Source organism: Gymnoscopelus microlampas, assembly GCF_963454915.1.
Source record: "Gymnoscopelus microlampas genome assembly, chromosome: 22".
Lineage (NCBI taxonomy): Eukaryota > Metazoa > Chordata > Actinopteri > Myctophiformes > Myctophidae > Gymnoscopelus > Gymnoscopelus microlampas.
The window spans coordinates 3,136,890-3,154,655 of record NC_139959.1 but is presented as its reverse complement, the minus strand read 5'-3'; the positions used below and the strand labels follow the sequence as shown (position 1 = coordinate 3,154,655).

Sequence of the window (17,766 nt, the reverse complement as noted above, 5' to 3'; positions counted from 1 at the left end):
TATCATCAGCACCTCTGCCATCCCTCTCTTCCCTCTCTCTTTATTCGGAGACAACTCCCTAACTATTGATCATTAGCCAATGTTGAGAAGAAGAGAGAGAGAGAGAGAGAGAGAGAGAGAGAGAGAGAGAGAGGTTGTAATTAGGGGGGCCAGACTGGCCTGTCAATTGTGCTCAGTGCTGCGTGGAGAGCACCAGACCGAACGATGGCCCTAATAAGGCCTCCTACTGTAAACAACACGAACACCTGGACAGCCTGGGGGCCCCTGTGCGAGGCCCCGCGGGGGGTTCCACCTCTTTCATCAGCTTAAAGTGAAGCGTTTCGCTGTCTGTGCACAGAGGCGGTATAGGGTAGCCAAAAAACTGTACTCAAGTCAAAGTGACTTGAAACTTTAAATCAGGTGGTCTTCAACAGGGGGGTCCGGGAACCCCGGGGGGTCCTCAGGGTTACTAGGGGACTGCAGATCTTTGTGATATGACATTTATTTTTATATTAACCACTTGAACCGTTGCATCCCTTTTCTGACGAGAACTTTGGCCAAAAATAGCAGATCTACGAGCTTGTAGATCGGCTATTTATGGCAAAGAGGTATGGTGTAGAGGGGAAAAAGATCAGCAACACAATTGTCCCTGCGGTCCCTGCTTCATCTCTCTCTCTCAGCTAGGGGGTCCTTGGCATGAAAAGCTTTAAATGGTAGTAGCAAAAGTAGAGATTCTGTAGTAGGCAACCTCTTAGCACGACTGTACATCGCTTCACACGTCCCTGGCTCCCAAACTGGGGAACAAACTCCCCATTGTTCCCCACAGTTAGAACTGCAGACTCACTTAGAAGTTTCTGCCGTAATCTGAAGACTCTCCTCTTCACACTCGACCTTAGATCATAGCACTTGACTTATACGGAGATCTCTGTATCTGTCAGTCCATGTCCCTTTTATGCCCATATATGGAGATTGCTGATGTAATCAGTATATGCCCATGCCCCCTTTTGTGCCCATATATGGAGCTGACTGATTTGTTTGCGCCCGATGCCATGACACATTGAGGTTAGACAACACACTCCATATTTGGGCGTGGCTGCATTGGGAACTCCTTATATGGTTATGGCTGAGTCATAATGAGTGTGACGACGTGGTCTGCCGGCCCACCCATCGACGGTGCTCCCTTAAGTCAATTTCACAGAACATTGACAGCCTGTGGTCATACTGGAGTCATGTGGCAAATCAATGCAAATACCAGTCAGCCTCTTTGGTCACTCTTGAGTGAATAAAACAAACACAGCATGCATTTTTTATAAAAATGGGTACAAATAAAAGTAGCAAGCAGAATGTAGCCAAATCATTTGAAAAATATCGCTTTTACTACTTTATATTCGGCCCAAATGTAAAGGAGTAAAAGTAACGTTTTCTTCACACATGCTTGAGTAAAAGTGAAGAGTATGTTGCATTAAAAACTACTGTAACTTTAGAAAATGTAACTGTGATTAAATGAAATGTAACTCATTACTACTCACCTCTGTTCTTGCTCTGTGTATGTGCGTGCATGTGTGATGTGGTTTGCATGACGTGTGAGTGCACAAATGTGTATGTGCGCATGGTGTGTATCTGTCATAATCTTACCCACCTGTTTCCACATGCACGCCGTGGTGGAAGCGCTGTGTCTCTGTAGTCATGTTAGGTCAATGCTGATACAGCGCCGTGATCAATAAACCCATCAAAACAAACCCCGGCCGCTGCCCCGGTGTGTTGACTCTGTCTGTCTCTCGTCTCTCCTCCAGAGAAAGTCAGTATGCTGTCGGCATTGATCGCTCCCTTCAAGTACATGAGCACTGGGACGGGCAGCGCAGAGGACGAGGACTCCTTAAGTAAGCTGCCACCTCCTTTCTGTGCCTTTGTCAGCTCTCTGTACTAAAACTATTGGCTCTGTTCCACTGCAAAGGGTAACCCAGAATCTCCCTGAACCTGAAACTTTCTGGAGCCTGTGATGTCGTTTTTTTTGTTTACGTTTACATTATAACCACAACCACCCCTGAAGGAGGAGGTACATCATAAAAATATATATATTTCTTTTTTGAACCCATTAAGACCGGGACCGCATCGGTGTGACATTTTTAGATTTCTTTGGCTATTAAAAAATAGCAGATCTACAAGCTCATGCGCTATGAGCTTGTAGATCTGCTATTTTTATTAAAATTGTCTTTGAAAAATTGTGAATTATTTTGCAAATCTTTGAATATATATATAATAACAAATGTCTTCATTTTTCTGAAAACAACTATTGTTGTTATATCAGTGGTGCTCAAACTTTTTCTTGTCAAGGACCACCCAAAATTATATGTTTCTGGTCGCCTTTCCCCATCAAAATATGTTGTTCCAGGAACCCCCCAGAAGCAAAGATTTGAGTTAAAAAATATTTTTCAAAAATAGCAGATCTACAAGCTCATAGTGCGGCACTCGGTGCCGCGCTATGAGCTTGTATATCTGCTATTTTTTAATAGCCAAAGTATAACATAATGTTGGTTCCACAGAGGTGTTCCCGATCTTAATGGGTCAAAGAAAATAAAAAGATAGTGCTGAGTTCTGGGTTCCCGGAACACAGGGTTAGTTCCACCAACTGAGCAGGGCCCACATTAGGTTCTGAGAAGAACCCTATCAGAAACCGAGCCGCATAGCGTATGGAAACCCATTTCTGCACTGCACGGCACAGTTGGCTTAGTTCTTGTTGTGGAAAAGAGCCATATATCACCAGCAGGTCTAATATGAAAGTGATAGCCCCATTATCCTCCATTTGTAATAACTGGTGTGTGCTATTTAACTACTCCCAGGTGCCAATTTGTGCCATGTTAGTGAAAGAAAAACATTTCATTTGAAGGACTATTCAGGGCGATTAACCACCTCGGCTGCGCCTCGGTGGTTAATCGCCCTGTCGGGCTTTAAATTTCAATAATGACTACCTCCCCATGCATTATCCCGCTTATTACATGGCTACTTAATAAATACATAAATACATTTACCCAAAAGTAACAACAAAACGAAGTATTTCCTTGCTTACGGCAATGAAAGTATTCCATAAGTATTGGGCTGGGCGGACAAGTTCGCCTCGCAAAAACAAATGACGAAATGGAAAAAAACTCGCCCCAAAACACACTCGCCCCCCATTCTATTTACTGCCGATTTGCCTGTAATACCGCCGGATTTGCCCCGGGGCGACTGTGTTTTGGGGCGAGCGTTTTGGTATTCCCCCGTTGTTGTGCCACGATAAACAAGGAAGCGCAGTGGATCAAATAGAATGACTTCTCGGTTATTGCATCGTCTATTTCTCACTTCAAATGTTTTCAAAAACATTCTTGAGAGCAACGTTTAGTTGTAAATGACATTGTTTGTTTGTTTACATGGCTGTCATGTTGGATAAAGCATATAACCAAGCAGCACAGGTTGACATGAGCAGGTGTTCTGAGTCTCTGATTACACAGCGGTCCGTTATAGAGCTCATCGGTCATTATCCAGAAATAATGACCGCTGACTGACCAATCAGAATCGAGCATTCAACCAAGCCGTGTAATAAACATACATAATCACCTACAGTACATAAGCACTACACAGCGCCTGATATACCTGCAAGCATTCATAATCATTAATAAATCATTGTTCCACATTGTGTTAAATGTATGCACGATAGTATATTATCAATTGTCAAATTGATATCGGCTGTCAGTTGACAAACACTGCCAGATATCTTATGACACCCTCAGTATCAAAATGTTATAATATTTATTACAACTGACTGCAGAATATCATTCTGCCTAGACTGGTTGGAAAAATGTATCATTTAAGAACAGAGAGCTCTGTCATGCCACCAGCTTAACAATGCACCACACTATGAGCTGTTCTATTCAAGTAGTCATAATATTGATGTGAAACAAGACATCATCGTCATCATCATCATACATAATGCAGTGGCATGACACTGTTATGTACACTGTATATTATTTTAGCTGAAATGGTGCAGCCCCATTTAGTAATGGAGCTGCAATCTATCCCACAGACAGAGAGAGAGAGAGAGAGACAGACAGACAGACAGACAGACAGAGACGCGCATGCGCATGCGCACGCACGCACGCACGCACGCACGCACGCACGCACACACACACACACACACACACACACACACACACACACACACACACACACACACACACACACACACACACACACACACACACACACACACACACACACACACACACACTAGTGCATAGAGATTTCCTAAAATATTTATATTAATTATTTTAAGCCTGGAACCAAGCCAATACATATTTTCAGAAATCCCTATGGGAGAAATGCATGGGCTTTCTATTTGTGGCACCACAAAATGGCCGCCACTGCTGTGCCCTATTGTAGTGGAGTAACAAGTACAATATTTACCTCTGACATGTAGTGAAGTCGATGTATAAATTGAAATACTTAAAATGAAAAAATATAAAATATATACTTACTTTAAATACTTCAAGTAAATTAAAAGTACCTCAAAACTGTACTTAAGTATAGTACTTGAGTGAATATACTTGGTTACTTTTAACCCCGGACTGATACTGAAATATACAGTATAGAGTTAAAATATACCAAAGTCTTTTAACCACATGAGCCCCTAGGGCAAACATTTGGTGAAAATAGCCGATCTAAAAGATCGGCTATCTAAAGAGGTTTGGAGTGGGGCTATGATAGACCCCTGGGGGGCTTCAGTCGATAGAGTTATCAGTTATGAGTTAAACCGTTATTGGGACATAACCTGGAGGTAGCCTATAAAGAAGACACATTTGTACAGGCAGGGATACAGTAGGCTGGTGCACAGAAGCGATTTCCATGGTTACCATGCATTAACCCATTGAGACCTATAGCCGATTCTACATGTCTCCTAAATCTCAACAGTATTCTGAAAAACGTATGTTTCTATATCAGTGGTGCTCAATCTTTTTCATGTCAAGGACCCCCAAAATGATATGTATTTGGCCGCGGACCCCCATCAAAATATCTTGTTCCAGGGACCCCCAGAAGTAAAGATTTGAGTTCAAAATGTTCGCTTTAAAAGTATTTATATTCAAAGATTTGCACATATTTTCACGATTTTTCAAAAATAGCAGATCTACAAGCTCGTAGCGCAGCATCAGTTTAACCACTTAAAACCTATAGTATACTACTGTATACTTTGTTGACTGGGGTCCCACATCGGTCTGTACTTGGCCCCCTGCCCTTTTTCCCTCTACAGCAAATATCTTCACCGAAAATAGTCAATCTACAAGCTTGCATGCAACGAATGTTTGCCTATTTTTTTGCTGAATGTTCATCTCTCATCAACATGAATGCTGTAATTGAATTGTAATTGAAGTGTGTGTCACAACTGCACAGACTTTGCTCTCACAGACGATGGGAGTGTGAAATAAAGCAGGAAAACAGACAGGCAATATAGGGTGTGATCGCATGCCGGTCTCTCATGGCTCACCGTAGAGGAAAGGTTGGCTTGCAATTTAGTGAGTTTATTTAGGAATATCCGTCATTGTAAACAACCAATTTGTCTGTACTCACAAATACATTATGTAAGACAGTGATATTCAACTGGCGGCCCGCGGGCCAAATCCGGCCCCAGCGGAGCTTTCTTGTGGCCCCTGGAACATGTTCTTTTTACATGTTCCAATGTTAAATTAAATGTACATATTTTTTATTGTATGGTTGTTTGTACAGGATGACCATTTTGAATGTTTTTTTAACTGTTAACTGAAGCTTGTTAATGGTTAATCAACTATTAACAGATAAGAAGAAAATGCAGGCTACTATTTAGAATGGAGGAATATTAGTGACTCACTCAGGGTCCCAAATTAACACCTACCAGTACTGCATGCAGTCAAGACGCAAGGAACCCAAATGCGGGTAAATGTAATCTTTGGTGTGTCAACCATAAGAAAATCACTTGGGTCAAATTGTTAAAGTAGCTCACTTCATATGTACTTAAGCATCTGGTGTTAAAAAAAATGTATTAAGTATCAAAAGTATCGGGGTGCCTGCTGGCCTACCAGTCCAGGCATATACCACATAGGCTGGTAATCCAGTCTTGCAGTGAATCGCGGGTTCGATCCCGATCCCGACGGCGTTTGCTGTGTGTCACCCCCCCCCCCCCATCTCTCTCCCTATTTCCTGTCAGCCTACAGTCTGCCGCAAAAATATATTTAAAAGTATAAAGACCTTTTCATAGTACAAAGAAACAAAACAGCCGGAAATGTTGTCTACTTCCATACTTGTAGGAAGTAATAGCTTTCAGGTAGTTCGGCAATTATTATGGCTATTTCTTTGTGGATTTTGTCCATCTTCCATCTTCCATCTTTGCCATCTTCATCCACTTCAAATACATCATAAGACCTTGTGCTCTTATCACCCGAGTGCTCAAAACAAACAAAATGAAAATCCTTTCATTCATACGAACATGTAAACACTTCACCTGGTCCCCAATACTCTTTTAACAAAGATGCTTCCATGCCAGGGACAAGTGCACAGAACATACTGAAATATCTATTTCCTATTTTCTTAATATCAAAATCTAAGCCTGTGCACTATAAAGGACTGACACAGAAATGTTCCTATCAAACATCAAAATGCATGAATGCAGTATGAAGCAGGCCCTAATAAGTTACCATGTGTCCATTATTGTGTCCTATCGCACCTATAGCACACAACAAGCTGTTAAGCGTTTTTTAGTCACGGTCTTGTGGCCCCTGACTTCAAGTAATTTTATGATTGTGGCCCCCTGCCTAATCTAGTTGATTACCCCTGATGTAAGAGATCATCATATAGTCCACTACCAGGCAGGCTACTAGGGCTCACATAGTTAAACACAAACCCAGAACAAATGTGGTTTGCAGCTCTGTAATGTATAGGGCCATTCCTATATTGAATAAATATGTTACCAACTATGATCACTGAGCACTCAGCAAGGATAAAAAAAAACACACGCATGATCAATAACCCCATGAATTGACCTGAACAACCACGATGGATAAGTTGATGTGTTGTGATGCTTATTTTCTTTTTACTTGACTTTTGTCTTGAAAATGTTTGTGTTACACATTGACTGCCAGAGTTTTTTCAGAACAGTCTGTAGCCTCTGCCAGGGTTTTGCCATGATTTTGGTACCTGTTCGCGTAGCCACAGATTTTTTTCCTCCAGTATGATTGCTCCCCAGATGGTTTCTAATCACAGATGAGATTCAGGTGTGGTTTCACAAATGTCAACGAGGTCATTTTGACCTCGTTAACATGTGTTGTTTGATGTTTGAATATAGCTCAGAACCAGTAGTTTTAAACCAAAAAACAATGTAAATTGTTTGTCCGTTTGAATTTTAACATTGAAGTGAATGGAGCAGCAAATCTTTGAACATTTTTAGCTCCTAATCTGTTCGAAATTCGAAAAGGGTTGAAATTATAAAAAAAATCAAAAAAAAAAAAAGAATTTGAAAAAAAAAAAATGTCCCCCTTTTTTTCAAAGACGTATATATACGTCATTGGCAGGCAACAGCTGATTATTAAAAGACGTATATATACGTCATTGGCAGCTATATAGTTAAGGCCCAACCCATGTTTTAATTGCTTTTTTGTTTAATTTAGTTTTTTTGTTTGTTGTGGAGCTGCTACTTTGGTGGAAAGTCTGGCAACTAATGGGGATCCGAATAAAGAATAAAGTGTTTTCATGTTCTCTCAGTACAGTACTGTATGCGTAACACTGTCCACCTTGTCCTCCATGACAAAAGGGATTGAGACTTTCCACAGGGGTCTACAGTATGTTTCCCCAACCGTGGCACACACATGAGACAAATTTTAGATTAACAGAATTTGGCACATAATGCACCCATTATTATTAAAATTAAACCACTTAGATGTGAAAGGCAACCGTGGAACAAACTGTGCTATTGGCTCGGGATGCTGATTGTAGATTTGTTCCTTGCGATTTCATTGTGTATGGAGTGCTTAAACCTACCGTAGGGGATTTTGCAAGGCTTGTTCTGTTCTGCACAGCATGAGTTTCAGCTTTAGCTCTCGTACGAAAATGACTGCATTTTTATTGCCTCTTTTGTTCTCAGCTGAGGATTGTTATTTCTATGAATCATGCTGTTCCTGTTTTTACCTCTTTTTTTCCTCCTTCTTCTTCTTCTTCTAGGCACCAGCAGTGCAGAGGTCAAAGAAAACTGTAACGTCGGCAACTTAGAGGATCGCCCCATCGGGTCCAGCGAGCGCCAGTCACTTTTTCGCTCTGACTCGTCCAGAGGCGGAACCTCAGGTCTAAAGAGGAAGCGGCCGCTGGAGGAAGACAACAACGGACACCTGTGCCAGCTGCGCCTAATCTACAAGAAGCTGTCGTGGTCGGACGCGCCGAAGAACGCCCTGGTGCAGCTGAACGAGCTGCGACCGGGCCTCCAGTACCGCATGGTGTCCCAGACGGGCCCCGTCCACGCCCCGCTTTTCTCCATCGCCGTGGAGGTCAACGGGCTGACCTTCGAAGGCACCGGCCCCACCAAAAAGAAGGCCAAGATGCGGGCCGCCGAGCTGGCCCTCAAGTCCTTCGTCCAGTTCCCCAACGCGCCTCAGGCCCACCTGGCCATGGGGAACCTGTCCAACCCGTCCGCCGACTTCACCTCGGACCAGGCCGACTTCCCCGACACGCTCTTCAAGGAGTTCGAGTCCTCGTCGTGCGCCGACGGGTTCTCCCTCTGCGACTCGGCGGCGGAGAGCGAGCTGCTCTCCAGCGAGCTGCTGAGACATGGCCGGTTGCTCCGTCACACCTTGGACCTGATGGTGCAGGCCCAGCAGAGGCTGGGCGGGATCGTCCCGGAGCCCGAGTCCCCGAAGAGCCCCGTGGCGCTGCTCAACGAGCTCCGGCCGGGCCTGCGATACGCGTGCCTGTCGGAGCGAGCCGAGGGCCGGAGGCTGCGCAGCTTCGTGATGGCGGTCCGCGTGGACGGCAGGATATTCGAGGGCTGCGGACGCAGCAAGAAGCTGGCCAAGATCCAGGCGGCCCAGTGTGCCCTTCAGGCCCTCTTCAACATCCGGCCGCCCCCCGAGGGAAGGACAGGCCTCAAAGCCAGCAGGAAGAGTTGTCCTCATTTACCCCAGGTGAGAACTGACACATTCCCAATTGCCTTGTGTTCGGCTTAGTATCTGTGGCATGCACTCAAACTTCCTACAGGGGCCTGTAATGACCATAGCAGCAGGGGCCCAGTGGAAAGCCAAACACCTTCCAACAAGTAATTAAGGAGGAGGGGAGAAAGGGGCATAAGAAACGCAGGGGATGAAAAGAGGAATGGTGGCAGGGCTGATACGGATATATTTAAGTAGGATTACTTTAGATCAGAAAGAGGCGGCATAGAGTGAAAACATATTGCAAATGTGAGCATTAGCACCTAGTGTGTGTGTGTGTGTGTGTGTGTGTGTGTGTGTGTGTGTGTGTGTGTGTGTGTGTGTGTGTGTGTGTGTGTGTAATTTTGTGTATGTTGCAAGGCCTGGGCGTTGGATAAACACATTCTGTTCATTGATCTGTTCAAATAGAAGAGTATGTAAATGAAGCTAATTACTGTCCGTGTGCCTCTGACACAAAACAAGTCGGCATTGTTCCCGAACACCAGCTCTTTTTCTCGCTCTCCCTGTTTGCAGAGCTATAATTGGGAGAACTTTTGTAATTTTCGCACAATGTCTCTGTTTCCTCGTGTGTAGCATCTCGGGTGTCTACAAACATTAATTCAATCTGTTGCCCAAAGGAAATAGAAACACAAATATGTAAATAGTAATCAGAGCGGAGAAACTAGTTTTGGGAGAGCGTTGGTGGAACAGGAGACGCCTAAAGTCACACCGGCTGGATTGGGCCGGCGCTCCGCGACAGCCGTTCAGAAACTTCATTTCAGCTCGCAGAATTTCATCTAAAACGGAACTGCCTTGAGTCGATAGTCGCGGCAATTTATGCAATTGCTTACCATTTAAAACCTCCACCTTTGTACAAAGCAGGTACATTGTATCTAGGCGATGCAGGTCACAGGCGACGTTTATTATTTGACAAATGTGAGTGCAACTTTCTCTAAAGGGAACTCGGGCCATTGTAGCATCTCAGCTCGTATACCTGGAGCATGTTTAATCCATGTGTTACGTCAAGTGTTTGTGTATGAATAGTAAGAAATAAATACAAGCCATGCTTCTATTCCACGCGGCATTCTCTTTCCCCCCGAAGGCTTATGTCACCACAATGTGATGTCTCTCCGCGTTGGCTCTGTGTCGTATTAACATTCTTTTCCCGCCTCGAAGAAATTAAACTGGCACGAGAGTGTCCTTCCCCCCCAACGCATAACATCAAAACCAACAAACCTGCACATGTTTGCCTTGGGAGAAACTTTCTTTCTCTTTCTCTGGCTGCCACGGTGTCTAAAGGGATTTTAAGAGGATTTGCCTCGGCCGTTTAGTTCCAGAAAGCTCTCGCTTGTGGAATTTCTTGAAAGTCAGCCGTGCCGTCTGCTAGAGTCAAGAGGCTTTTTTTTCTTTTTTGCAGAAGGACAGCACAGTACACAGTAAAATCATCAGTGTCCATTCATCCATTTGTAAGTGAACACTCAGGATTTTACAGTGTGTGGACACACTTTTGGTTGTGTGCGTGTGCGTGTGTGTGCGCGCGCGTGTGTCTCCCTAACATTTTAGTCTAGTTTTTATCTGTTGACGAAATTGACAATTTATTTAGTCTTAGTTTCGTCGTCGTAGCTTAGTTTTTATTTCGTTTTCATCAGTAAAAAAAGGTAGTCGACGAACATTTTTCGTCATAGCTTGAGTCGATGAAATCAGCACTGGTGTGTGTGTATGCGCGCGCACTTACAAGTCATGAGAGTTCAGTATCTTCCAGCTATACTGTACATGTATACTTACATGTGTCTGAGTGTGGATGCCAGGGCAGCAGTTGACTTGCCTGGGGATGTGAGACGTGGGTACTGGGGTGGCTGCCAGCCGTTAGCCTCGGGGCCTGTGCCATCGCTGTGGTGCGGTGCCAGGGATTTGTGGTGCCAGCTAGGTCACTTTTCTTTCCCTGGGATTTCCTCGGGCTCAACCTGTCGCTGACCAAAGCTATGTTGATCCCCCCTACCAAATACACCTCTGTGTGTGTGTGTGTGTGTGTGTGTGTGTGTGTGTGTGTGTGTGTGTGTGTGTGTGTGTGTGTGTGTGTGTGTGTCTCTGTGTGTGTGTGTGTGTGTGTGTGTGTGTGTGTGTGTGTGTGTGTGTGTGTGTGTGTGTGTGTGTGTGTGTGTGTGTGTGTCTCTGTGTGTGTGTGTGTGTGTGTGTGTGTGTGTGTGTGTGTGTGTGTGTGTGTGTGTGTGTGTGTGTGTGCAATAGAGACCACCTCTGCACACACCACTGGTATCATAGTCAGGATGAGAGAACATCACGTTTGCGTAAGAAGGCCCTTCTGATAATAAAGTGTTACAGAGATTATGTCTGTAGATTGTGTTCTAGGGTAGCTCAGAAGTTGCCTCTGGCGGCAGTGGCTCAGGGTTAGAGTGGCTGCTTGGGAACCGGAAGGTTCCCAGTTCGATCCCGGGCTCCCCTAGAGTTAGTGTCGGAAGTGTTAGTAGCTATCTAAAGCTTATATGCTGTTAACACGTTTTGTTCAATCCAGACAATCTCCACATATCAACAGTCTTTTTGATCCCCACAGGCAGTTAATATCAGTTTAAAAAAAGGACAACGAAGGCTTAAAAATTCACGGTTGAGATATTAATGGATGTAATTTATGTTGTAGAACAAGATGTGAATCTCCCATAGACTTATACTGTATGATAATCACAGACCTTGTTTTCTGCATAATATTAGAAGCCTTAAAAGCACTGGAAATCTGCCAAGGGGTTTTAGGACTACAAACTACTGTATACAGGCCTCAACACATATTGACTGGCGTCCCCCTGGGCTCTGTACTTGTTTCTGCATGTTCAGAGCATGTTTATTTTAATGATCAATCAACCGGCTTGGATTAATAGAACTAACATGGTATCGAATGAACATATTTAAGTTCCTATTTAGTAGTATCAAAACGAAAACTACATTTTCAAGGCTTTAAAGAAGAAGAAAAAAGAAAAAATGTATATATATCTTTTTTATTACGGGGCCAGAGCTCTGCTCTGGAACCGTATTGTTATTGGCAGTATTCTGTCTCTTCTTCTTCTGCCACTTTTCGCAGTTCTGGCTGAACCGTGCTGTCGCTTTTTACGAAACTCGGCCATATGGTAGATGGTCATGAAAAACGATCAAAAAATAATTCTCACAATCTTTCGTCAAAAGGTGGCGCTATAGCACTCAATTGAAAATGCCAACTTTGAACAGGTACAACTCATGCCCTGTTTGACCTACAGCCATGAAACTTGGATACACATATGCGTCTCCTCATGCTGAACAACTTTCACCCTCTGACTTTTGACCTCTGACCTTTAGATCTCCCACCATTTTGAATTATATGAAAAACAGTCATTGGCTCCTAACTTCTGCATTTTTTCACTTATGGAAAATCCGTTGGAAATGTTTGTAGGCAGAGGTCCAAAGTTCAAGTGTGAAACGTTTCGTGCAGATTGCTCAAAAATCCCAGGAGGAGATAGATTTTAACTATTACAGTTTTATGAAAATTATTCATCTGTGCCTAAAACATACATGCAGACTCACATTTCTTTGAAACTTTGCAGAAATGTACAGGGTCATTCCAAATATCACTGAAACCAATCTTACTCCAATTGGCCAAAAGGGGGCGCTATAGCAATTTTTTGAAAAGGCAGACTTTAAACAGGCATAAGTCATGCCTCGTTTGGCCGAAAGTCGTGAAACTTGCTTACACATGTGCCTTGACTCATGAGGAACACACGTATCGATTTGACCATTAAGGTCCGCCCTTAGATTTTCCGCAATTTTGAGCAGTTTGAAAAATACTTGTTTTTGCCAGTTCTGGCTTAACCGTGCATACGCTTTTTACGAAACTCGGCCATATGGTAGATGCTCATGAAAAACTACCAAGAAATAATTCTCACACTCATTCGTCAAAGGGTGGCGCTATAGCACTCAATTGAAAGTGCCAACTTTGAACAGGTACAACTCATGCCCTGTTTGACCTACAACCATGAAACTTCGATACACACATGCGTCTCTTCATGCCCGACAACTTTCGTGGTCTGACTTTTGACCTCTGACCTTTAGATCGCCCACCATTTTGAATTATATGAAAAACAGCCATTGGCTCATAACTACTGCATTTTTTCACTTATGGAAAATCCGTTGGAAATTTTTGTAGGCAGAGGTCCAAAGTTCAAGTGTTAAACGTTTCGTGCAGATTGCTCAAAAATCCCAGGAGGAGATAGATTTTAACTATTACAGTTTTATGAAAATTATTCATCTGTGCCTAAAACATACATGCAGACTCACATTTCTTTGAAACTTTGCAGAAATGTACAGGGTCATTCCAAATATCACTGAAACCAATCTTACTCCAATTGGCCAAAAGGGGGCGCTATAGCAATTTTTTGAAAAGGCAGACTTTAAACAGGCATAAGTCATGCCTCGTTTGGCCGAAAGTCGTGAAACTTGCTTACACATGTGCCTTGACTCATGAGGAACACATCTATCGCTTTGACCAGTAAGCTCCGCCCGTAGATTGTCCGCAATTTTGAGCAGTTTGAAAAACACTTAAACCCAGGATTTTTCAGCTATTTGCGTGAAACTGTATCATCTCTGTAATCTCCTTTTTCATAGTTCCTTGTCTGTTGGTCCAATGGCGTCTCCCTTAAATGAGTGCCTCACAATCTCAAGGTCGCCAGTTCAAGCCTCACTTGATGCAGACTTAATTTAAGTTGAATTGCAAACAACATGACTGTATCAATGAATACATGTGCAAATGGTAAAGATAACCTGAAATGCTTATTTGAGAGTACGATTTCTCAATGTATGACATACTTCATTCTGAAAACAGCCGATCTACAATCTCAAAACTTTTCAGATAGCAACGTGTTTCTGAGCTTGTAGATCGGCTGCTTTCACTGTTTTCGGTAGCGAGGAGACATACAATTTCTCTATTGGTAAATGGTTTGTGAACGAGTGATCTTAGTGTTGGCTTGGTTCATGACAGAAGGCAAGAGTTTATGATCTGGACAAAGCTATAGCACTATAGGTAGTGTTGCAGCCTATTAGCCTATCATGGGGCGGCCATAGCTGGGTGGTTAGTGAGCACGCCTAGGGAACCAGAGGCCCTGGTTGCCCCAGGTTCGATTCCAGGCCATCCCAGCATATGCGTCGATGAAATTAAATTTGTCCCTGAGCAAGACTCTTAACCCCTAATTGCTCACAGGTTCTCATTGGAAACAAGACCACAAGGACTTTCATGAACGACCTGTTAAAAGGAATTATCCTTATCCTAGTCCGAAGGTTGAGAGTTCGATTCCTGTTAATGGCAATAGGTTGAGATGTCCAATCTATCCATTCTGTTTCCATCTCTCACTCTCTCATAAATCTATTCCGTTTCCATGTCTCTCTTCAATCTATTCCGTTTCCATGGCTCTCTCTCTCTCTCTCTCTCTCTCTCTCTCTCTCTCTCTCTCTCTCTCTCTCTCTCCAGTTTCCATCTCTCTCTCTCTCTCTCTCTCTCTCTCTCTCTCTCTCTCTCTCTCTCTCTCTCTCTCTCTCTCTCTCTCTCTCTCTCTCTCCAGTTTCCATGTCTGTCTGTCTCTCTCTCACTGGCCCCGTATTATCGCTGCTTGCAGCTATATTTGTATTTGTTTTTTCCCATTATTTTTGCATAATGAAAAGTATACAGATTTTGAATTATAGATATTGAATCGGAGAAAAAGTTTTTGCATTGAGAATCGATTTAAATCTAAATGTGTTTTTGATTTTTAATCAAAAAAAAAAAACATTTTTGAATCGAGAATCGTTTGTTTTGAAAAAATCAGAATCGTGACCCCAAGAATCAGAATCAAATCGTGAGATAGCAGACAATTCACAGCATATATATACACACATATATAGATTGTTTTAGTATTAATGTCACAGTATATATTGTAATTAAAATTGTAGTGTTTTGCCAATTATTTGGAGGCCCACTTGCAATGTCCTCACAACCCTCTAGTGGTCCACGGCCCACAGGTTTGGAATCGCCGTCCATAGATCGTCACTTACAGTGGTAGTCTGCCCAGTCCAAGCAGCCAAGCCAGTATGCAGGCAGTCTAGCCAGCAGACATTCCCCACAGAAAAGTGTGTGTGTGTGTGTGTGTGTGTGTGTGTGTGTGTGTGTGTGTGTGTGTGTGTGTGTGTGTGTGTGTCTCTTCTGTGTGTTTGCAGCAATAATACACTTCCTTCTAGCAGAGGCAGACCGTGGGTCAGTCCAGTCGTTCCCTGCGGCGTTATAGGAGACCTCCCACCAAATGATTGCTTTGCCTTGGTAAACACTCGCATGGGGGGCCACCGGGGCGGGTGTAGGGAAGGGTCTCCCGCTGGGTCAGAGCAACGACGTGCCTTTCCTCTCCTTTTTGAAAGGAGTCAGCGAGGGAGGAAAATGATCATGACAGACCGAGGAGAGGAAAGGAAAGGAAAGGCAATCCTAGCGTTGTAGTATAGTCCTTGAAAATCTGTGTTACTCAAACTAAAGTTTGAGTAATTGTAATGGTAAAGCAGACGTGAAGTCCACATACAGTATCAGCTCTGACAGTGTGATGAAACCAGTTCCGGAAACAGTTCCAAATGTGATGGAACCAATTCCGTTTCCTCAATGTTAGATCCGGTTCCTCCGGTTCCGGGTCCCAACCCTACGCAATGGAACGGCAAGAGATCCAGAATAGAGGACACATAATAGAGAGAAAGAGAGAGAGAGAGAGAGAGAAAAAGAGTGACGGTGTCGCGGAAGGGAGGTGTGGAGTGAAGATAAGGGATGCAGGAAGTCTGGAGAGGAGAAGACAGAAGCGAGGGTCACCTTTTCAGGATATAATATGAAGGCGGTGGAGTGGAGGGGAGAGGAAGAGTATTGTGTTCTGGCTGTGGGGAAGCTCTCCTATCCCTGGATGACTTCCCTCAGGCTACGCTGAACAATAAACCAGGAGGCTAGCAGCACACACGGCCTCTAAATGAAAAATTGAAATTCATCCATGTTTGCCTTCTTCTCACACCTCAGCTGTACCACACACACACACGCACGCACGCACGCACGCACGCACGCACACGCACACGCACACGCACACACACACACACACACACACACACACACACACACACACACACACACACACACACACACACACACACACACACACACACACACATAAGGAACAGCATTGCATTTTGGACAAGACAGCCATGCATACTGTATTGTGCGTGCTTTAGTTAGTGTTCCAAACATTTTGGATATGAAGAACTGGCCAAATGTGCATGAGAAACTAAGAAGGTATAACAATGGACCCTTTCTGAACAGATGGATTCGATTTGACTTGTTGGATCTAAATATCTCATATCAAAGAGTGGCACAGAAGGCTGGGTTCATTTTCAATACTCTGATACTGATATGATTATCCATATAATATATGGATAGATTTGATTGGTGCTCAAACTGGACATTCATTCGATATCAGTATCTGATATCTACTGTTTGTATGTTTGTAGTTTATGTATGTATGTATCCTGTATGTCTATGTGTATTTATCTCCTTGTGAATGGTGTGGAAGTTGAATCATGGTTCATAATCATGTACATACATAATTTCAGTGAATCCCTTACTTAAGTAGAAATATTTATAGTATTTTCAGTTGGCCATAAAAACCATACTAGCCGACATGCCCATAAGCAGCCAGTGGGAGAATGCCATCCAGATTTATTTCCTGTATAGTGTGGCTTTTGCCACCGAACACCGGATTGTGATTCATACCGCTTTGTTAACAAACTGCACACATTTTTCAAAGACTGCACAGTGAATTGAGAAAGCAGCAGTAATCCTGACACCCATATTACTGAGTGGAATGATTACCCTGCTATTTCAGCCTTGATTGGGACACTTAATCTCTCGTTCGCTGTGACGAGCCGTCGGTGTTGCCAAGTCAACCCAGCCAGAGAGAGACTGGAGACTGGAGAGGTTGCAGGGAGGCAGAGAACCTGAGGTTGAGACTCGGTTGGAGATAGCACTCAGGATACAGTAAGACTGCTGTGCCGTGCCTCCTTGGATTAGGGCAATTTGCATAAGAAAATAAGAAAAACCAGTAGTTCTCAAACAGTGGCTGAGGACCGCAGACCAATTTTTATGGCGTCGCAATGAAATATCACTGAATTTTTCGTTTCCTACATTTTGTTTTTACATTTGTTGATTTTGGAAAAATCACCCCCACCCCACAAATAAATGTACAAGAAGTGAAAATAGCAGATCTACAAGCACACAACGCCTGCTGATTTTTTTCCTTTACCGAATGGGACCCAGATTGTCGTAACCTTAACCCCACATCCAACCATTACCTACACTGTGCCTAACCGTAAGGTCAAAAGGGTACATTGAGTAGGGCATGTGCAATGGAACAGAAAGAACGAGAGCTGTGGTCATAGCGAAGGAAGTGAACTAAAGTGGAGGCGCAAAGCTATGGCGATGTGCGTGGAGCTGACAACGGGTACAACAAGTACGTCAGATAACAGGTGTATTGCACAATGGGTGGGGAATATATTCCCAGCTTCCATCATTCTCAATTTACATGACCTCTGG

The 17,766-nt window shown here is 43.5% G+C and overlaps 1 protein-coding gene across 1 annotated transcript in view; it reads left to right on the top strand.

The window, feature by feature from the left end:
• The window catches only part of adarb2 (adenosine deaminase RNA specific B2 (inactive)), a gene marked incomplete at both ends in the record, with an annotated part of 264,867 nt that overhangs the window by 162,628 nt on the left and 84,473 nt on the right, over nucleotides 1-17,766 (top strand). The window contains 2 exons of the mRNA XM_084049189.1: nucleotides 1,773-1,859; nucleotides 8,197-9,149. Of these exons, the coding sequence (XP_083905315.1) occupies nucleotides 1,773-1,859; nucleotides 8,197-9,149 (1,040 nt within the window). The remainder of the gene's footprint in view (nucleotides 1-1,772; nucleotides 1,860-8,196; nucleotides 9,150-17,766) is intronic.